At 43.2% G+C, this 22,355-nt stretch overlaps 1 protein-coding gene across 1 annotated transcript; it reads right to left on the bottom strand.

Moving 5' to 3' along the window:
* Nucleotides 1-177: 177 nt before the first annotated feature.
* On the bottom strand, nt 178-22,054 carry LOC118708717 (putative serine protease 47). The gene is made up of 5 exons (XM_036420141.1): nt 21,862-22,054; nt 15,957-16,140; nt 14,464-14,741; nt 12,023-12,189; nt 178-626 (listed from the first exon to the last, which is right to left on the bottom strand). The coding sequence occupies exons 1-5, from the start codon at nt 22,052-22,054 to the stop codon at nt 327-329; spliced, it is 1,122 nt and encodes a 373-aa protein (XP_036276034.1). The 3' UTR covers nt 178-326.
* Nucleotides 22,055-22,355: the final 301 nt, after the last annotated feature.

Raw genomic sequence — 22,355 nt, 5'->3', positions numbered from 1 at the left:
GGCTCCCTCAGGGTTGCACCCCTGCCTTCCTCCTGGAACAGTATCCTTGCCCAGCCCCCTCCTTGCCCACGGAGTCAGATGACTGACCCCAAGGGAAGAGTGAGTTCTAAGGTGCAGGAGAGAAAACTGGATCCTGATACGGGAGGAAAATGACTCTTTTGTTTGTTTTTATTTTTCAGGCTTAGTTTGGGGTGGCAGTTGAGGGACAGGAAAGCCAAGAAGGAAGCACACACTGAGAGCTGGGGTGTGGGGAGGGGAGACATGGATCCTGGAGCTGAGGCAGACAGCAGGGGAGAGGGGCTGGGCCAGTCACTGCAGGGCCTGCCTCAGGCCCTGAGCACAGACAGCAGTAGGAGCCAGGTCTGGGGAGGCAAGAGGGCCGTGCCAGGCCCCGGAGAGCCTGCAGCCTGCAGAGGCCGGTATGGAAGTTCCGTCTGAGGAAGAGCAGCTGTGGGGTCAGGAGGAGGTGTGAGCCTCTGGATCTCACGGATCCAGTCAGCAAAGTAGGTGACATTGGTGAACACGCTGGGGTAGATGGGTTGTCGGCAGTCCAAGCCCCAGCTGGCCAGCCCTACCAGAACCCAGGCATTGAGGAGGTCACAGGTGAGGGGGCTCCCGGAATCGCCCTAAGAAAGAGAGGAGAGTTAGTGGGACAACAGAGACTAAGACACCAAGTGGCCAGATGGGGCTTCTGAGCCTCCTGTCCAGGCTACTCTAGGGTGGGCCTCTGTGAAAGTCAGACACCAGTGTCCCACTGCAAACCCCACCAAAGTCACCCTGGTGGGCACTGGAATCAGCTCAAAGAGCTTCAGATTGACCCTCAAGAGGATCCTGGATCTAAATCTATCAACACAAGGACCCCACCCTCTGCCCTGGACCTACGAACGGCCCAGAGGCCCAGGGGAGCACGGCCAATAGGAGACAGCTGCACATCAGGGCCCCGGAATGCTGCCTGTGAGCAAAGCCCGGAAGCTGAAGCCTCCACCGACCCTCACTCTTGCTGCACCCTGGGCTGCAGTAGCATATCCCCATTTGGGTCCTCTCCCCACCCCACCCCCTTTTATTTTTTTTTAATTGTTGATACTATTATGGATGTCACCCATGGTCATTCCCTCCACCAAGCCTCTGCCCCCTCTCCCTTATATGTTCTTTTGCTAATCTTTTCAGCACCTTTTATCCAGTATTTTAGCCTCTTCCCTCTGACATTTGTCAGTCTGTTCCATGTTTCCCGACTTACATTTAAGTCTTTTATCCATTTTGAGTTTATTTTCCTGTACGGTGTAAGTTGGTGGTCTAGTTTCTTTTTCTTTTCTTTTTTTTATGTACCTATTCAAGTTTCCCAAAACTATTTATTGAAGAGACTGTCTTGACTCCATTGTGTGCTCTTGCCTCCTTTGTGGAATATTACTTGAGCATAATGGCTTGGGTTGACTTCTGAATTTTCTGTTCCATTCCATTGGTCGAAATGCCTGTTCTTGTGCCAGTACCAGGCTGTTTTGATTACAGTGGCCTTGTAGTATAGTTTGATACTTGGTATCCTGATCCCTTCAACTTTATTCTTCTTTCTTAAGATTGCTGAGTCTGCCTTGGGTCTTTTTTGGTTCCATATACATTTTTGGAATATTTGACCTAAATCTGTGTAATATGCCATTGGTGGTTTAATAGGAATTGTGCTCAATCTATAAGTTGCTTCAGGTAGTATGGACATTTTAATTATGTTAATTTCACCAATCCATGAGCACAGTATATTCTTCCACTTATTTGCATCTTCCTTTATTTCTTTTTGCGATGTCCTTCAGTTTTCCGAGTACCAGTCTTTTACCTCCTTGACTAAGTTTATTCCAAGGTATCTTATTTTTTACAATGGGAAATGAGATTATTTTTAATTTCTCTTTGTGAGAGTACATTATTGGTGTGTAAAAATGCCATTGATTTCTGGATATTGATTTTGTATTCTGCTACTTTGCCAAATTAATTTATTAATTTTAGTAGTTTGTTGTTGTTTTTTTGTTTGTCTGTTTGTTTGTTTTGGTGGAGTCTTTAGGGTTTTCTATGTACAGTATTATGTCATCTGCAAATAATGAGAGTTTTACTTGCTCTTTTCCAGTTTGGATGCCCTTTATTTCTTCTTCCTGTCTGATCATTCTGGCTAAGACTTCCAGTACTATGTTGAATATGAGTATGAAAACAGACGTCCCTGTCTTGTTACTGATCTTAAAAGAAAAGCTTTTAGTTTTTGCACATTGAATATGTTGTTGGCTATAAGTTTTTCATATATGGCCTTTCTTATGATGAGGTATGATCCTTCTATTCTCACTTTGCTAAGGGTTTTATCATAAATGGGTGCTGGATTTTGTCTAATGCATTTTCTGCATCTATCGATATGATAATGTGATTTTTATCTTTCATCTTGTTTGTGTGATATATTACATTTATTATGCACCAATCTTTCATTCCTGACCAAATCCTGTTTTTCATGGTTAATGGTCTTTTTAATGTATTCCTAGATCTGATTTGCTAATATTTTGTTAAGGATTTTAGCATCTATGTTTATCAGAAACATTGACTATAATTTGTGGTTTTAGAATTAGTATAATATTGGGCCTCAAAAAAAAAAAAAAAAGGCATGCAAGTGTTTCTTCCTCTTGGACTTTTTGAGAATAGTTTGAGAAGGATAGGTGTTAGTTCTTGAAATGTTTGGTAAAACTCACCTGTGAAACCATCTGGTCCAGGACTTTGGTTTGCTGGGAGATGTCTGATTACTGTTTCAATTTCATTAGTTGTCATCTGTCTATTCAGGTTTTCTGATTCTTCCTGATTCAGTTTTAAAAGATTGTATGTTTCTAGGAATTTTTCCTCTTCACCTAGGTTGTCAAAATTTTTAGCATATAGTTTTTCTTAATGCTTTCATACTATTCTTTATATTTCTGTGATGTCAGTAGTTAAGTTCTTCTCTTTCATTTCTGAATTTATGTATTTGGGTCCTCTCTGTTTCTTAATGAGTCTGGCTAAAGGTTCAATATATTTTATCTTTTCAAAGAACTAATTATTGGTTTCATTGATCATTTGTTTTTGTTTTTGTTTTGTTTTTGTTTGTTTGTTTGTTTTTTAGTTTCTATGTCACTTATTTCCATTCCAATCTTTATGATTTCTTTCCTGTGCTTACTCTGAGATTATCTTGTTCATTTTCTGGTTCTTTTAGGTGTAAAGTTAGATTGAGATTTTTCTTGCTCCTTGAAGTAGTCCCTCTACGACTGCTTTCACTATGTCCCATAGATTTGGGGTTGTTGTGTGTTCATTTTAATTTGTTCACTTTTAATTTTTCATATCTTTCTTGATCTCATTGGTAACCCATTCATTGTTTAATAACATGCTATTTAGCCTCCAAGTGTTTGGCTTTTTTAAATTTTTATTGTTGATTTCTAGTTTCATGCCATTGTGATATGAGAAGATACTTGCTATGATTTCAATATTTTTGAATTTGTTAAGACTTATTTTATGTCCTAACATGTGCTCTATCTTTGAGAATGTTCCATGTGCCCTTCAGAAGAATGTATATTCTGCTGCTTTGGGTGAAATGTTCTATCGATATAAAGATCAATTAAACCTATTTGTTTTAGTGTGTTGTTTAAGGTCTCTGTTTCCTTGTTCATTTTTTTGTCTGTAAGATCTATCAATTGATGTCAATGGGATGTTGAAGTCCCAACTATTACTGCATTGCTGTTGATATCACTCTTAAAGACTACCAATAGTTTACTGTTTGTTTGTTTGTTTGTTTTTTAATCCTCACTGAGGATATTTTTTCATTGATTTTTAGAGAAAGTGGAAGAGAGAGGGAAAGACAGAGAGAAACACATCAATTGGTTGCCTCCTGCATGCACCCGGACCAGGGCCTGGGCCAGGGCCAGGGAGGAGTCTGAAACCAAGGTACATGCCCTTGTTTGGAATTAAAACTGGGACCTTTCCACCTGCGGGGCCAAAGCTCTATGCACTGACTACCAATAGTTTTTTAAATATATATATTTCGGTGTTCCTATATTGGGTGCATATATTTTTAACAGGGATGTATCCTTTTGTTTGAGAGTACCCTTTAGTATTATGTAGTGATCCTCTTTGTCCCTTTTATGGCCTTTGTTTTGAAGTCAGTTTTGTCAGATACAAGTATACTACCCTAGCATACTTTTATTTCCATTTAAATTGAATATTATTATCTATCCCTTCACTTTCAGTGTGAATCTTTTGTTCTAAGGTGATTCTCTTGTAAACAGCAAGTCATGTGTTCTTATCCATTCAGCAACCCTATGTCTTATGATGGGAACATTTAATCTACTTACATTTAAGGTCATTATTGCTAGATACTTATTCATTGTCACTTTTTCTTTGTACCTAGGTTCTTCTCTACATACATATTTCTTCTTCTTAAAGCAGTCCCTTTAACATTTCTTCCAATGGTGGTTTGGTATTAATGAATTCCTTTAGCCTTTTTTGCCTTCAATTTTAAATTATAGCCTTATTGGATAGAATAATCTTGGATTCAGGTCCTTATTTTTTATAACTTTAAATAATATAATATTTATTTATAATGATAATTTCTGGCCTGAAGGTTTCTGTTGAGAAATCAATTGACAGCCTTGTGGAAACTCACTTGTATTTAACTAACTTTTTCTCCCTTGCTGCCTTTAAATTTCTCTCTTTGTGTTTAACCTTTGCCATTTTAATTATAATGAGTCTTAGTGAGGGTCTCTGTGTTCATCTTGATTGGTATCCTTGGTGCTCTCTGAACTTGTGTGACTTTTTTCTTTTACCAGTTAAGAAAGTTTTCTGTTATCATTGATTCAAACAGGTTTTCTATCCCTTACGTACTTTTTTCTCCTGGTATCTCTATGATACAAATGTTGTTGCATTTTATGTTGTCTCAATTCCTCTTTTAAAACACTTTTTTTGGTTTATCCTCACCCAAGGACATTTTTCCCCCATTGATTTTTAGGGAGAGTGGCAGGGAGAGAGGGAGGGTGGAAGAGAGTTAGAGAGAAACATCAATGCGAAAGACACACATTGATAGGTCGCCTCCCTCACACACCTTGACAAGGGCCAGTTATCAAACCTGCAACCCAGGTATACGCCCTTGACCACAAATCAAATCCCTGACCTCTTGGAGTGTGGGTTGACACTCTAACCATGAGTCATACTGACCAGGGCAAAATAGCCTAATTATTTTTTAATTCTTTTTCTCTTTGCTGCTTTGATTGGGTGATCTTTTTTCTACCTTGTATTCCAAATTACTGATTTAATCCTCTGCTTTATCCAACCTTTATTCTTTCCATTGTATTTTTTATGTCAGATATGATATTCTTCATTTCTGAGTGATTCTTTTTCATGGTTTCTATGTCCTTTTTCATGCTGTTGTAATTTTCACCAAGTTCTTTGCACATCCTTATAGTGATTACTTTGAGCTCTATATCTGATAGATTTCTTACCTCCATTTCATTTAGCTTTTTTCCCCTGTTCTTTCATTTGGGGGTTGTTTCTTTGTCTCCCCGTTTTATCTGTCTCTTGTTTCTATGTATTAGATAGAACTGCTATTACCTCTAGTGTATGTGGGCTCATTCATATAGTAAGTGTCCTGAGGACCCAGTGGCACAGTCTCTTTATCTCCTGAGCTGGGTGCTCTACGGATGATCCTTGTGAGGGTTATGTGGTTCTTCCTGCATAATTGGGTCCTGATTATTGTTAGCCCACTTGTGTGTGGAATCTACCTTCAGAATGGATGGGATGCTCAACCCTGACCATGTCATGCAAGCAGTTGTATAGGTGCTGACAGTACAATAACAAAACAAAACACCACCACAAACAAAACACTACCAAAAGAATAATAAAAGAAAAAAAGAAAAAAACAGCAGTAGAATGATTTAAGGCTAGCCTTTACCAGCATGGAGCATAGGGGTGGGTTAGCTAATGTCCCAAGTCACCCTGAGATCTGCCTCTACTGCCTCCACTTCCTGGCCTGCTGCCACTTAGTCACTTGAATCAGGAGGATGAGATCCCTGGATCTCCTGTGAGGAGAATATGCCATGCATACTTCAGGGGAGATTGTTTCTGTGTTTCCCTGCCACAGAGCCACAAGTCTGAGTCTATACCAGATTTCTTCCTTGATCTCAGCAGGGCAGAACCCCCAGTTGCTGAAGGGTGGGGCATCTCAAGTTCAGAGGTTGGTTCTGCCAAAAGCAAAGAGAGTGTTTCTATTGGTTCTCCCACAGGGAAGTGCCAATCAGAGTCCTGGGAAAGTGAAAAGAACGACTCTTCTCAAAAGCCAGTCACTGTGGAAACAAAATGGCTGCAGAATAGACAGATGTGTCTCAAACCTTGTCCTGGAGCAGATATAAAGAATAGCTGAAGGTCGCATGGGGAGTGTCTGTTGGTGAGTAAAGGAGAAGGTGGGGGACTGCTGGATGGGGCTCCCCTGACCAGGCAGCTCCCACTACTGCTGGGTTCCCTCCCGGAGCCACCAGCTCAGACATGAAGACCACACCTTCTTGAAGAGAAAAGTGGATGTTATCGGAAGCCTTGAAAATCTACAACTGCAGAACCCACCGAACAGCTGCGAACCCCAGAGCACTGGTCCTCAAATGGCACAAACACACAGATTCAGAGCTCTACACTCCACCAAGTTCTCTCTCTCCTTATCCCAGATTTTGCCTGGGATTAGGAGAGAGAGAACTACATAACCAGAACCCGGAGAAGAGAGACCATGGGAAGACAAAGAAACAGCCCACATATGAAAGAAAAGTAGGCATTACCAGAAAAGGAAATAAACAAAATAGAGGTAAGCAACCTGTCAGAAAAAAAATTCAGAGAAATGGTCATAAGGTGGCTGAAAAGAATGGAAGACAAATTTGACAATATGAGTAAGAACCAAGAAGAAACAAAAAATAACATCACTGCTGTAAAGAACTCAATAGAAAGCATCAAAAGTAGACTAGAAGAAGCAGAGGACAACATCAGTGAGCTAGAAGACAATGTAGAAAAAAATATCAAGTAGAGAAGTTTGTAGAAAAAAAAAAAAAAAAACATTAAAAGCCAGTCACTAATCCCTCTAAGTCTGCCCAGCCTTATATGCTCTGGCCTATGATGCTGTCTCCTCAGCAGGGCTTAAGATGCAAGGTGGAGTGAGCAGGATTCCAGAGAGTGGGGTAGTGGGTTTTCTCCATGCTGATGTTGCTTGCTCCTCTCAAGAAAAACGTCTGCTGTAGTATCAGAGGAATACCTAGCACAGGGATCCTGGCAGTTGCTCCTCCATGTCTCTACCCAAAGCCACCCACTCAAGACTCTCTTCAGAGGACTCAAGTCTGCACTGCCCTCCATCCACCAGAGACCAGAGTGAGTGGCTGCAATATAAAATCTTGCATGTTAGCCCTTTAAAAAGTGTTGTTTTTCCTCCTTGGCAAGCAAAAACCCTGCTGCCTTTCAGAGCTGGATGCTACCTGGGCTCCTGTTCCTATCTCTGGCACTCTGAGTTGCAGAGCCCAGTCTGGGATCTAGGCTTCACACTTCTCTGGGGGAACTTCCCACTGCTGAGATACCCCTCCCTAAACTTGGGAGTGGGCCAGCACCTCTCATGTCTTCCTCCTTCATACAAGTCTAAAGATCGCCTCCTCTGCCCAGTCATGAATAAAAATCTCCTCTTCAGATAATCTTCATTTGGTAACTCAGGGAGATTTCCCTCCAATTTTGTTTTACTTCCAGTTTGGTTCAGGAAGGAAGTGTGAGAAAGTCCACCTACTATGCCATCATCTTCATTTTTCATTCATTTAGGCATTTGGTTTGCTATTAGCTTCTTTAGAAAATGTGTATGTTGATGTCTGGTGGAGGCAACCTGCATTGATGGGAGAGTGGGAAGTGGTACTCAGAAAGCTTATGGGGTTTACTGGGGTCCTAAGAGGCTATCATGGAAGGACTACCTTGTTATAAGTCCCCTCACTTCATTGGCCAAAGGTAAACTCTCATCCTTGGAAGGTGCAGGAGCAAGGATCACAACCAAGCTTGGTCACTCTTCCACCCACCCATCCAACCTGCATGACGTGGATCCATGGCAGTCTCTGCACTTGAGAGCACAGGGGTGATAAAATAAGGCTCTTCCCTCATTGTTCTTTGTAAACAAGCCAATTTGCCCAATATGATCAATGTGACAACAAGCCATGGAAGGGATAGGGACAGGGATGGGGAGGGTCTCTCATCTGGTAGTGACATAAGGCTTTTTTGAGCTGATAGTCTAAACAGAAAAGAACCTACATTTCTGATGCAGGAGCAGAGGGAATCTAAGTGCAAATGAGGAAAGTGGACTTTCCGGATGAATGGGGAAAAGAGCAGTGAGGCTGGCTTTGTGGGGAGCAGGGTGTGTAGAGAGGCTGTGGGTCACAAGGCCTTATACCAAAGGGGTTAGGTTTTTTCCCAGGGGAGAGCTATACTCAGGGGTGGGGAGAGGATGACCTGATCTGTCTAGGTGTGTCCTTATGCTGTGCTGGAGAATGGACAGTGCTGAGCATGAGATAAAGGGGGAAGACCAGTCAGAAGGTGACCACAGGGGGAGAGCAGTTACTGATGGGCAGTGACCAGAGTGCTGAGGAAGTCAGATTTTGGATAATATTTTGAAGTAGGAGTCAAGAGGACCTATTAAATCTAAGCCTCCTTCACCAACCAGTTAGAAGGTGCAGAGAGAGTTGGTGCAGGCTGAGCATGAGGCCCTGGGATCGCCAGCATTTCATGGCGGGTGGGGAGGTGACCAGGAGAAGAGCAAAACAGCTATTCAGTTTGGGGCCCAGGTAATGTGAGTGAGACCTCTTGATGTTCTGAGTGAGAAGACTCAGGAAAATCTTGCTCTGGCAAGAACAAGGCTGGTGGGGACTTTGGCCACAGGCTTTGGTGGCATGGTGGGTACACAAATGGGTAGAGTGAGTCAGAGACTCACTACTGTCCCAGGAGTCTTTTGGGGGAAAAGACAGAAAAATTGGGCAATAGCAGGAGGAGATTGCTGCTGTGAATTCACACAGTAGCCATGAAAGGGGAAGACAGGGGAAATAGCTGGAAAGCCTTGGGCATCCAGTGCCCTGGAGGGGTCAGCTGGACATGAGATTCAGCAGAGATGAAGGATGAAGGGTGCAGGATGCAGAACTGATAGATGAGCAGGTGATAGTCTGACTGCTCCAATGCTCTTGGTGAGATAAGAAGTAAGCTCCCAAGCTGGAAGATAGGGCTGGAGAATGGTGGCTAGAAGGAGAGAGAAGGGTTCTTGTTGGCAAAGAATGACCCCATCCCTGGAACTTGTGATTGTGTTACCTTGCACAGCAAAAGACGCTTTGCCCATGTGGTTGAATTGGGGATTTTGAAAGAGGAAGGTTACCCAGGATCATCTGGGAAAGTCCAATGTAATCGCAAGGTCCCCATGAGGAAAGTGGGAGGCAGGAGGTCAGAGTCAGAAAAGGTGATGTGACAACAAGAGCAGAGGCTGGAGTGATGCTTTTGAGGAGTAGGATGAAGCCAAGAGCCAATGAATGTGGGCAGCCTCTAAAAGCCAGGAGGAGTAAGGAAACATTCTCCCCTAGAGCCTCCAGATGGAACCAGACTCACCCACACCTTGATTTTAGTCTCTGAACCAGCAGATGTGTACGACGATAAATTTCTGTTGTTTTAATCATCCTGTTTGAGGTGTATGTCATAGTAGCTCCGGGAAGCTCACACATGAGGTTTTCTTGGACAGTGAGACTGCACCATCACTGCTGCAGCTCTTCCCTTCAGTGTGCCCGCCCTCAGCTGCCCGAGGCCAGGGGAAAACCTGGTCTCTGCCTAGGGAAGTGGTCCCTGTCCACTCCAAGCCTCAGGATACACATAGGTGAGCTATGCAGCTACCAAATGACAATGGATTCTGGGCCAGACTAAAAGAGTCTGTAAAGACTCCAATAGCCTCCTTCCCAGGGGAGCTCTCAGAAGGCAGAGTAAACACCAGCACTGACGTATGCCATACACTAGCTTAGAGACAGAGCAAACTCTGTGTGTGTGTGTGTGTGTGTGTGTGTGTGTGTGTGTGTCCAGTAGGGCAGGGCAGTGAATTCCACCTTGGGTGAGAGGACAGGTATAAGACAGACCCAGAAGAACAAGTATAACTCAGATAGTGAGAGGCAGACCAGGGAGGAAAATGAAAGCCAGCACTTATTAACCACCTTTTAAATGCCAGGTACCAAACCTTAATAAGTGGAGGCTGTTAGCAACCCCATTTCATAGGTGGGGAAACATAGCTACGGTCACAGTGCCAATAAACAACAGATTGAAGACTGGAACCAGCTATGTCCTGCCCCACAGTCTGAGCTCCAAATCACTATGTAGTCCCAACTCTCCTTAGAGCTGTTTCTGAGTGCCCTATGTAAGGAAGCCCAGAGTGGAGAATGGTGTCCAGAACAGGTGAAGATGAATCTAGAAGATGAATCCAGTTGTGATATCAAGGACAGACTGTGGTAACTAAAGGCTGAGGGAGGAGGGATAGACTCCCAGTATCCAGCACATTTGTGTCCTCAGCCTGGGAAGAAACTAGAGGAGGAGCAGGGTCAAGGGGCAGGCAAAGTGCACTGGCCCTGAGCTCCATGGGCATGGCCTTTACAGAAGAAGGCAGGTGTAGGACAAGACTGGAAGGGAGATGTAGGGTGAGTGCCAGATGGGGACTCAGAGGCTGAGCCCTTTGCTCCACCTCTGGGTGCAGCTAATTGTGAGGAGGATGGGCCAGGGCAGAGAGTCAGCAGGTCCATATGGACTGGAAACCAAGACACCTGGTCTACTTTCTCCACAGGGCAGGTGGCCAACCTTCCACTCTCTGACTCAGCAGCTCACCGGGCAGGACTGAAAACAGCTGAACACAAAGCCTTCCCATGGGTTAGGTGCATCTCATTGCTCCTGTCTGCCTTTCCTGGGGCTGTTACAACACCTTACCACAAACTGGAGACTTACAAGAACAATGAAAGTTTGTTTTCTCACAGATCTGGAGGCCAGAAGTCTGTAGACAAATGTCTCTGTGTCTTTCCCTCTTCTTATATGAACATCAGTCACTGAATTCAGGGCCTGCTCTAAATTCACAATCGTCTCATCTCAAGATTCTTCATTAATCACAATGGCAGAGACCAAATGAGGTCACATCTTGAGGTTCCAAATAACATGAATTTGGGAAACACTATTCAACCCTCTACACCATCCTTTCAACAATTTGGTGAAGGAAGCCTCTGGATCCACACTATGAAGGAGGACACTGAGGTCACAGGGAAGAGACATGTAAAAGAGCAAATACAATGTTAAGACACAAATGATGAATAAATTGGAATAAATTCCACTTATTTAAAATTAGGAATTTAATCTAAGGTGTTAAAAGTGAAGATATTGGTTCGCTGAGGTGCTGGTGAGAGGAAGGGGGCATGAGCAGGGCATCTGGGGAGTAGGTCAGATATGTCAGTATGTGAACATTAAATTATATACTTAGTAATGATATATTCTTTTGAATGTACATTATATTTCAATAAAAATTTTTAAATATGCTTTAAAAATAGATGCTATCAATATTTGCCCTAGCTGGTTTATCTCAGTGGATAGAGCATTGGCTTGTGGACTGAAGGGTTCTGGGTTCGATTCCCGTCAAAGGTTGCAGTAAAGGACATGCAGAAGGCAGCCAATAAATGATTCTCTCTCATCATTGACGTTTCTATCTCTCTCTCCCTTTTCTTTCCTCTCTGAAATCAATAAAAATATATATATTTTTAAAAATAGATACTGTTTGAAGGCCTTCCAGCAGCAGTGTCATGGGGAATGGGCAGAGGAAGGAACCAGCCTGGGAGATACTGCTGAGGGATGGAGCCCAGGAAAGACATGCAAAGGGAGGAAACTGGAAGTACCAGGGGTCTCACAAAGAGAGTAGAGAGAATATAGGCATCCCTGGGGAAACTGAGGCCCTGAACTCAGGAAAAAGTAGAACAGAAATGGACTCACTCACTTGGCAGATGGCCTTTCCTGTCAAGAAGTCCCCGGCACACAGCATCTCCTCATGCACAGAGTAGGTCTTGTCTTTGCCAAGTCTTTGTCCATATAACATATTACATAACTTGTTCTCAACAAGACCCACCTTGCCCTCCTGGAGATGGAAGGGTGGGAGTAGTTGCTCTGTGAGAATAAGGAGATCAGTGAAGTGCACTGTAGCCTAGCTGGAGAGACCAGGCTTCTCTGAACCCCACTCTCTTAGTGCTAACGACTGCCTCCCACACACTGCCTCTCAGCACACCTGAGCATGCAACATGGTTTCAGCCTCTACCCATCCTCTATCACTTCTGTCCTGTTTCTCAAACATTTTTAAACTCATCCTATTCCCTCCACCTCTCTCATAACAATAGACCATACTTCTTCTATTCCACAAAGATAAAAGGCAAATCCTACCAACACATGCCATTCACTGAGGCTTAGCAACCACTCACCAACCCACCTACCCTTTCATGACAATCCCATACATTCTCCATTTTTTCTGTCATTAACTTTCCCTTACTTCCATCTATTAATTCCTCTATTCACCTGTCCATCTTTCTTCATATCGCCATTCATTCACACACCTCCCATCCACTTGCTCATCACTCACCATTTCATCCAACCCTCTATCATTCTCCTATCCATCCTTATCTCCATCTATCAATATATCTGCTCACTCCATCTATTCATCACCCATCCACCCACCCATCAATCTTCCCTTCTACTACCCATCATCCCACCTACACCCCCCCCCCAATCCATCCTCTCTTCCAGTTACTCATCTACTCATCTATCTTTCTGCTGGTTATCTTTTAAACACTAGTGATACAAAGAAACATTTTTGTTGGGAGAGACAGGGTGAGTGATGTAAATATAATTATTTTACATCTAATAAGTAGTGTGAAGTAAATAAAACAGGAAGATGTGACAGTAGGGATTATCTATTTTAGCTCATGTGATTAAGTACAACTCCTCAGAGGAGGGGCTAAGTTGTAAAAGTAAAGTAGAAATGAGTCATGCAAAGATTATTAGGGTGAGCCAGTGAGGCCGAGAAGAGAGCCAAGCTCAAGACCCTAAGATGTTTGGCATGCTTAAGGCAGGAAGGAGTCCTTATGGCTGTGATGGTGTGTGTGAGGGATGTAGTAGGAGATGAGGCAGAGAGTGATGGGAGCCAACATCATGCAGGGGCTGATAGCTAAGTTATAGAGTTTATATTGTTTTCTAAGCACAAATAACAAGGCACTTAGGGTGCTTAGTGGGAAAGTGACTTGGCTCATGTTTTAAAGCAAGTAGTCAACTGTGTAGAGACTAAAGCAGAGAACACAGGGTCGGAGTTGGAAGACCAGTCTGGAGGTCCAGGCAAGAGTAGATCTTGCCTGCAGTCTTTATTCATATAACATATTTCTGAACCAGGGTGGCAGCAATGAAGTAGCTACCAGGTGCCAGGTTCGATGATCTTAGAACAAGTGAGATGTGGTGCCCTCTATCAAGAAAGAACCAGACTGTGTGCGTGTGTGTGTGTGAATTGCAAATGCATGTGAGCTGTGTGTGTGTGTGTGTGTGTGTGTGTGTGTGTGTGTGAAGAGAGAGAGGATGAATGAATATATTGGGTTGTCCTATGATTAGGGGGAGTTTCTAAAATTTAGTAGGCAAAGACCATAGATACTGGCATCTCCTATCCCCTGAACATATGGTCTGTACAAAATGCCTGTAGCACTTCTGTTGAGAAAGACCATGCCAAATTATGACCTGACAAATAATTACAAATATATATCAATATTACATTTCCCTTTACACCATGAGAATTTCTCCAAATTATTAACACTCTTTTATTTCATAAGCACTTCTGTCCACAGGTCTTTCCCTATATTTCTCCTTTCAATCTAAAAATAAACCTTCTTTTTCTGTGTTATTCAATTCACCTAATAAGCTCGTGAAGTAGACAATTTGCCAAAGTGAAGTTCTGAGAGGTTCTTAGGTGGTGATCATTCTAACTTGATTATGCAATATCAGGAGCTAGCAGCCATAAATGTGTGTGTGGTTTTTTGTGTGAGTCCCCCCCCCCCATTTTTCCAAACGCCTTCTCTGGTAATGGGAAAGTTGGGTGCTGGGCAGTGGCCTGGAATGGGACAGACCCCAGCATGACCTTCAAGTAGAATGAAGTCATCTCAGATCTATGGCTGATTCCAAATCTCAAAGATCCTTTAGAATCACACACTTTTCAAAACTAGAACTAGAACAGTCCAGGCCTTTGGAAAAGAGGCATAGAGGGCCAAGGACCAGTGGCATCTTTGTGTGGGGACATTACACTCTCAGCTATTCCTCCCTTCTTCCTGCCTCTCTCCTCCCCCCTTCTTTTCCCTTCCTTCCTCTCCCCTTCCCCATTTTCATCCCACAACCTCTCCCACACCCTCTCACTGTCCTCGCTGAGCATTCCCCAGCCTGTTATCCAGCAGGACGAGTGGCTAGGCAGCTGTAGTCCAGGGGTTGGGAGGCAGGCAGGGCTGATGTAGGAGGTGAAGTTCACAGGCAGGTGTAGTTGCAACATGGCTATGTCATTCCCGAAGGGATGGAACTTCTCAAAGTCTGGGTGCATGATAATCCTGTTCACAGACATCTTCTGAGCATGCTGCGTGTGCTGATATAGCTGGGTGCTTCCCAACAGAACCTGGTAGTCCTTTGGGGCACTGGATTTACTGAAGGGGAATGGCCCACAGTCACCATCATCTCTGAGTATGTGAACCAGCTCTCTCTCCCTGCATCCTTGCTTAACTGCACACATTCCTGTGGACCCCTCTGTCCTACATGGTGCAGGCAGCATCTCTCTCCCCTTTCACACTGTCAGAAGCCCTTCTTTCTTGAAGCTGATTGATAGTCTACTTCCCCATCATACCCTATAATTGAAGGAACAGAGATTCCTAATGCTGAAATTGTCTTTGGTGGGACTATCACATCAAAGCTTTGGTTCATTCCTAGCTCTAACCTGACCCTTCTCAAGTCTCCCATGACCTATACCTCCTGCCCATCCATTCTTAAAACACTTTCTCGCCCAAGGGCTGCTTGTTATAAGCACTCTCAAAAGATGTGTAAGTGAGCAAATGAGTGCAGGAATCAAAACCTCACCTTGTTCCCTGAACACGAGTGATAAAGCTTCCCACCTCCTGACTTTGTTCACATGGCTCATCCACCTGGAAAACCCTTCCCCGAACTCCTCATACCAAAACCCTTCTCAGGAAAGCCCCTCCTCAGGCCAGTCTCCGGAGAGGTCAGCCCTTCTCACCCCATGTTGGGCTTTCTTTCCTGACAGAATAGAGGCATGGGTGTCACATGGAGCGTGGCACAGAGAAGGTGCCAATAGGACTCTGGGCTCTCAAAGCCAGTTGATACACGAGCTCCAACTTTTTGACTTAGGCTGTGATGCCTCTGTTCCCTTGGGTTCCTTCCTTGCCTGTTTAGAAACTAGGCCCTGAGCCAGGCACAGAAGGACCAGAGGAGTTAAGATTCCTGAGTGGCCATGTCACTCTCTAACGTCAGAGAGTCACACTCAGTCTGGCACAACGGAACCTGCCAGGCATGCACTTTTTCTGAAGTGATGAGAATTGCCTAGTGGTTGGCTGTCCTTGAAACCCCAGGCCCCTACCCAGTCAGGAATACGAGGACATTAAGCAGAAACCATTCTCTGAGTCAGCAAAGAGCCAGTCCACAGTGTATGGCAGCTTAGATGGGCACTGCCAACTCTTGCTGGACAGGCAAAGGGGCTCAGGATAAAGGATGAGGAGGATCTGGGCAGGTGAGTGGGAAAGACATTTTAGGTTGTGAAGACATTCATCACCCCTTTATTCCTCTTTCCCTGCACCTCCCCTCCCCCCCCCACCATCTCATCTGCTGGAGACCCAAGAAGGAGGACTCACTTGAGAAAGCAGTGGGCAGTGGAAACCAGCCAGCAGGAGTCGATGAGAACAGCTCCACAGATGTGTGTGTTATGGTACAGAAGACTGGCCTGCCATGGCCACTGGCCAGCCTCCACGTCCTGGCCACCATAGATCTTCCCCATCACCTTGGGCTTCCCACACACTGTGGAGAAATTCCCCTGGCCTATGATAGAGAAACTGGTGGTATTCCAAATGCCACCACCAGGGAGGCTCTTCTCCACCTAAACACATGGAAAAAGCAAGGCCAAGGGTCAAGTAGCAAAAATCACAGGGCTCCCTGGTTCTGCTTCACTGGCTGCTGCTAAGGACTGGGCAGCAGAGAACAGCTGAGTAAACCCTGTAGGGTTGGACAAAGGGAGCATAGGCGGCCACGGCAAGCATCTACTGGGTGACAGATACCTCAAAGTGGGCCTTCCAAGGGCTCACATATCACAGACCCTATTTCCCCAATAGGACATGCTACACACACTCTAAAGAGCAAAGACCTAAAGGTCTCAGAGGGTAACAACGTGCCTTGCTCAAGATAGTGGCTTCTAAGTGTCTGTGCCTCTCCACCTTACCCCAGTATCTCAGGCAGAGGTTCACAGGCAGGAGCCTGATGCTGTGGGGAGGAATTCATTCCCCCTCTATGAAGCAAGATTCTCCATTTCTCAAAGAAGAGGAGGTAGCACTGTTGGAGCTCCTAAATTTATAAAGCAAATATTGAGGGACATAAAAAAAGAGTTTGACAGTAACACAGTAATTCTAGGGGACTTTTAACAACTCATTGACATCAATGGATAGATAGATCATCCAAATAGAAAATCTACAAGGAAACAGCAGCCTAAAATGGCAGATTACACCAGATGACTTAAATTGATATTTTTGGAGCATTTCATCTCAAAGCAGCAAAACGTACATTCTTTCAAAACACACATAGAATACTCTATAAATTAGACCACATATTAGGACAGAAAAAGAGTCTGAATTAATTTAAGAGGATCTAAATTAGGGGTGTCGAACTCAATCAGAGAAGGGGCCAAAATCTAAAATCCAGCCTAAATCGCGAGCCGAATGGTTTACTGAACAGTCATAAACTGTCATTGTGATGGAAACGCAGCGGAGTGCAGTGATGATAGCGCGGTGCGGGCCACATTGCAAGGCCTGGCGGGACGGATTTGGCCCGCGGGCCTTGTGTTTGACACATGTGATATCTTCCCCAACCACAATGTAGTGAAACTAGCAATCAATTGTAAGAAAAAAACTGAAAAACACACAAACACATGGATGTTAAATAACGTGCTACTAAACAATTAATGAGTTAACAACAAGTTCAAAAAAAGAAATCAAAAGATACTTTAGGAGAGTCAGCCACTGTAGCTCAGTGGTTGAGTGTCAACCTATGAACCAAGAGGTCACAGTTCAATTCATGGTCAGGGCATATGCCTGGGTTGTGGGCTCGATATCCAGTAAGGGTGTGCAGGACACAGCGGTCAATGATTACCTCTAATCATTGATGTTTCTGTCTCTATCTCCCTCTCCCTTCCTCTCTGAAATATTCCATATATATCAAGATACTTTGAGAAAAATGAAAGTAAAAACATAATGCCCCCAAATCTATGGGACCCAGCAAAAGCAGTTCTAAGAGGGAAATTCAGGCCTCTCTCAAGAAACAAAAAAAAAATTCAAATATACAATATAACCTTACACAATCTAAACTTCCTAAAGAAACTAGAATAAGAACAACAAATAAAGCTCAAAGTGAATAGAAGGAAGAAAATAATAACAGAGTAGAAATGAACAAAATAAGAGTTCTAAAAAGCATTACAAAACATCAATGAAACCAATAGCTGGCTCTCTGAAAAAAATTTTTTTTTAAATGGATAAAGCTTAAACAAAGCCTATCAAGAAAAAAGGAGAAAGAACCCAAATAAATAAAAACAGAAATAATAGGTCTAGTAATAATTAATGTCGTTTTCTAATACCTTTTAAAAATCGAATTTATTTAAACAATACAACAAAATTTAATCAACAATATAGTTGCCGTTGTTTTCTAATACTTGTGCCCAACGCTCAGGAAGCATTTTAATCCCTCTGTTGTAAAATTCTTGTGATTTTGATGCAAAAAATTCAGTCAATGCATTTTTGAGGCATTCTTCATTATTAAATTTTTTTCCAAGAAGAAAGTTTTGCAAAGAACCAAACAAATGGTAATCGGAAGGGGCAATATCAGGAGAATATGCAGGTTGAGGGAGAACTTCCCATTCCAACTGGCGCAGTTTTTCAGCAGTGATTCTTGCAGTATGCGGTCTTGCGTTATTGTGGTGAAGAATTACGCCCTTCCGATTAATCAGCGCGGGTTCTTTTTCTCTTAAAGCTTGGGATAACCTTTCCAATTGGGCACTATACACTGCACTTGTAATGGTTTGGTTAATTGGTAAAAGTTCATAATGAAGAATTCCTTTAAAATTCCACCAAACACACAACATCACTTTTTTCGCATGCAAGTCAGGTTTTGGCGTGGGCTGTGGAGCCTCATTTTTGTCCAACCATTGAGGCCGCCTTTTCAAATTAACATACAGCACCCATTCTTCATCTCCGGTAACAATTTGCTCTAAAAACGGCAAACGGTTTTGACGAGAGAGGAGCGAACTGCAAATTGTGACTCTTTGATTACGGTTGTTGTCGGTCAACTCATGAGGAACCCATTTTCCAAACTTTTGGACTTTGCTAAGTGCACGCAATTGATTGGAAATTGTTTTTTTGTGAACAATTTAAAGTTGTCGCAAGCTCTTGTTGGGTAATTTGAGGATTTTGCACCAAAAGAGCTTGAAGAGCTTCTTGATCAAAATTGGACACACGGCCTCGACCACTCTTGTCATCTAATGAAAAATTTCCCTAGCGAAATTTCTGAAACCAACGCTGGCATTTTCTGGCGCTAACTGCATCTTGACCAAGAGCACTACAGATGTTTTTTGCAGCTTCACTTGCTTTTCTTCCTAATTAGAACACGTAAAGCATGCAGTGCCGAATATGCTCTTCATCCGCCATCTTCTTAGCCCTAGTTTTGCAACAAAAACCAAACCAAACACAAACTTCTTCAAGCAAAACTTGTTAATTGCACTTCACACGTTCTGTAGATACCACGTGTTTGAAGGTTATGTCAATACAAGTCAACGCCAAGCAAGATTTTAAACGAATGTTTAAAAACGACATTAAGTATTACTAGATCCGACAAAAGAGAAGTGACCACAGAAATACAAAGGTTTATAAAAATAAATAAATAACACAAACAATTGTAGGCCAATGCTTTGTACAATCTGGAAGAAATTGATAAATTCCTAGCAAGCTACAAAATCCTAAGACTGAATCAAGAGAAACAAAGCATCTGAAAAACAGTAATAGTAATTTTAAAAATTACTTCCAAAAAACAAAAGTCTGGATCAGATGGCTTCACAGGCAAATTTTGTCAAACATTCAAAGAAGAACTAACACCTATCTTTCTCAAAGAATTCCGAAACTCCCAGAGGAGAGAAGCCTCCCAAGCTCATTTTATGAGCCATCACTTCCTTGATTCCAAAACCGAAGATATTACCAAAATAGAAAATTATAAGCCAATGTTCTTGATAAACATAGGTCCAAAATTCTTTTTTTTTTTAATAGTAAGCTGGATTTAGCAATACATGAAAAAGATCATATACCATGACCAAGTGGGATTTATTCCTGGAATGCAAGATTGGGTCAGTATCTATAAACCAATTAATGTGATGCACCACATAAACAAAATGAAGGATAAAAAAATTCATATGATCATATCAATAGATTCAGAAAAAGCATTTGATAAAATCCACCATATACTTATAATTAAAAACATTCAGCAAAGTTGGAATAGAGGGAGCAGACCTCAACATAAAGGCCATATATGACAAAAACACAGCTAACATAGTCAACTGTGAAAAGCAAAAAGTATTTCCCCTAAGATCAGGAACAAGGCAAGGATGTGCTCTTTCACCACTTTTATTCAAAATAGTATTGAACATCCTAGCCACAGCAATAAGACAGGAAAAAGAAATAAAGGGCATCAAACTTGGAAAGGAAGAAGTAAAATTATCATCATTTGCAGATGACATGATACCATATAGAAAGAACCCTAAAGATTCCACCAAAAACTACTAGAACTGATAAATGAATTTATCAATAGTAAAGTAGTAGGATATAAAAATTACTTCATTTTTATATACCAATAACAAGCTATCATAAAGAGAAATTAAGAAAGCAATCCCATTTAAAACTGCATTAAAAACCCCACCTAGAAATAAATTTAGCCAAGAAGGGACAAGATCTGTACTTAGAAAATTATAAGATATTGAAGAAAGAAATTGAAGAAGATACAAACAAGTGAAAGCATATACTGTGCTCATGGATAGAAAGAATTCACACCACATAAATGTCCATATTACCCAAAGCAATCTATAGATTCAATGCAATCCCTATCAAAATACCACTTGCATTTTTTTCACAGAACTAGAATACATAATTCTAAAATTTATATGGAACAAATTTCCCTGACTAGCCACAGAAACCTTGAGATAAAAGAACAAACTTGGAGGTATCATGCTACCTGATATCAAATTGCACTACAAAGCTATAGTATCAAAACAGCATGGTGTTGGCATAAAAAATAGGTACATATATCAATGGAACTGAATAAAGAGCTCAGAAATAAATCCACATTTATATGCCCAATTAACTTATTAAAATAAGGCAATAATACACAGTGGGGTAAAGACAGTTCATTCAGTAAATGGTATTGAAAAGCCTGGACAGATACATGTGAAAAAATAAGAGAAAGAGAGGGAGAAAGAAAAATATACCACCTTCTTACACCATATACAAGCATAAATTCAACATGGTTTAAAGACTAAAATACAAGACCCAAAGCACAAAATTTCTATAAGAAAACATAGACAGTAAACTCTCTGACATTTATTTTAGTAATTTTTTTCTATATACCTCCTTGGGCAAAGGAAACAAAATAAAAAACAAACAAATGGGACTACTTCAAACTAAAAATGTATTGTAAGGGAAAGTGTTTCTAAGTGGTTAGGGCATCAACCCATACACCAAAGGGTCCTCAGTTTGACTTCCAGTTAAGACCACATACCCAGCCCCAGTCCAGATGTCTGGGAGGCAATCAATCGGTGCGTCTCTCTCACATTAATGTTTCCCTCTATCACTCTCCCCCTCTCTCTGTCCCTCCCCATCTCCCTCCCTCTTATTCTCTCTAAAAATCAATGAAAAACATATCCTCAGGTGAAAAATGTCAGGAGGCTGTAAAGTGCAGAGAAGGGAATACAGTCAATACCGTTGTAATAACGATGTAGGATGCCAGGTGGGTACTAGACTTAATAGGGAATTATTTCATAAAGTATATAGATGTCTAAGCACTATGATGCACACATATGGAGCTAATATGAAGTAACATTGAATGTCGAGTGCAGTTGTAAAGGAAAAGAAGAGGGGTGAGCTAGGACTATGACCCTGGTTCTAGGACTCACACCTGAGGAGGATGGGGCTCAGGGGTGTATCCAGACGCTCTGAGAGGAGCATCCTTGTCCAGGGCTGTGCTTGTGCCTCACGAAGGGGACTGGGACTCTGGGCCTGACTCAGGGCCCCTCATTCGGTGTTCCTGGTGCTCTCCTCCACCCAGCGCCCCCCCAGCCCCCTCCGTCCTGGGGCGGTTCCCACCGGAGGCCCGGGTGGAGGAGGCGCCCAAGACCCCCCTAGGCGGAGCGGTCTCTGGGCTGCCTAGGGAAGGGGAGGACGACCCGGGTGACCCCGGGCACTGGATCCGGTCCCAGCCCAGCAGTGTCCAGAATTCACCCACACCACGCCGCCCCTGTACCTGGGACTCCCGGGGCCAACCGCTGCACCGTGGGGGCGGGGGCCCCGCTCGCCACTGTCTGGCCTGGAGCTGTGGCCGTGGCCAGGGATCGTCCCAGCCTCGGGGGGGCCAAGGGCAGTAGCAGCAGTAGCCAGAGCAGGGCCACTGGCCAACCTGGGCCTCGGCCTCCACGTGTCCACTTCTCCTTGCCCATCGCCAGGGTCCCTGAACTCAACCTGACCCCTCCCTGACCCCGGCCCTGACCCCGCCCTGACCCTGCCCTTACTCCCCACTTCAGCCCAGTTCTGACCCTGGCCCTGACCCATTCCTGGATCTGCCTTAAGCCCCCTACTGCCTCCCTACCCCAAACTGGCCCACTCTGACCTAGCCCAGACCCCAGCTTTGAATTCTCAGGTAATGGGCTCCTGACCCCAACTGTGCCTGGACCACAGTGCAATCCATGCTCCTATGAATTAATGAGAAAAGATAGTAGACTTCATGGAAATATGGGAAAG

Source organism: Pipistrellus kuhlii, unplaced genomic scaffold, assembly GCF_014108245.1.
Source record: "Pipistrellus kuhlii isolate mPipKuh1 unplaced genomic scaffold, mPipKuh1.p scaffold_m20_p_62, whole genome shotgun sequence".
NCBI classification, from domain to species: Eukaryota; Metazoa; Chordata; class Mammalia; order Chiroptera; family Vespertilionidae; genus Pipistrellus; species Pipistrellus kuhlii.
The sequence above is the reverse complement of the archived record's forward strand: the minus strand, read 5'-3'. Positions and strand labels throughout refer to the sequence as shown.

What these genes read in the sequence shown, in the direction of transcription:
- LOC118708717 (XM_036420141.1), bottom strand. Translation starts at nt 22,054, where the DNA reads ATGGGCAAGGAGAAGTGGACACGTGGAGGCCGAGGCCCAGGTTGGCCA. An exon ending in GGGAATGCTCAGCGAGGACA is followed by an intron (nt 12,190 to 14,463) that starts GTGAGAGGGTGT and finishes TTATTCTCACAG; the next exon opens with AGCAACTACTCCCACCCTTC. An exon ending in CAGGAAAGGCCATCTGCCAA is followed by an intron (nt 627 to 12,022) that starts GTGAGTGAGTCC and finishes TCTCTTTCTTAG; the next exon opens with GGCGATTCCGGGAGCCCCCT.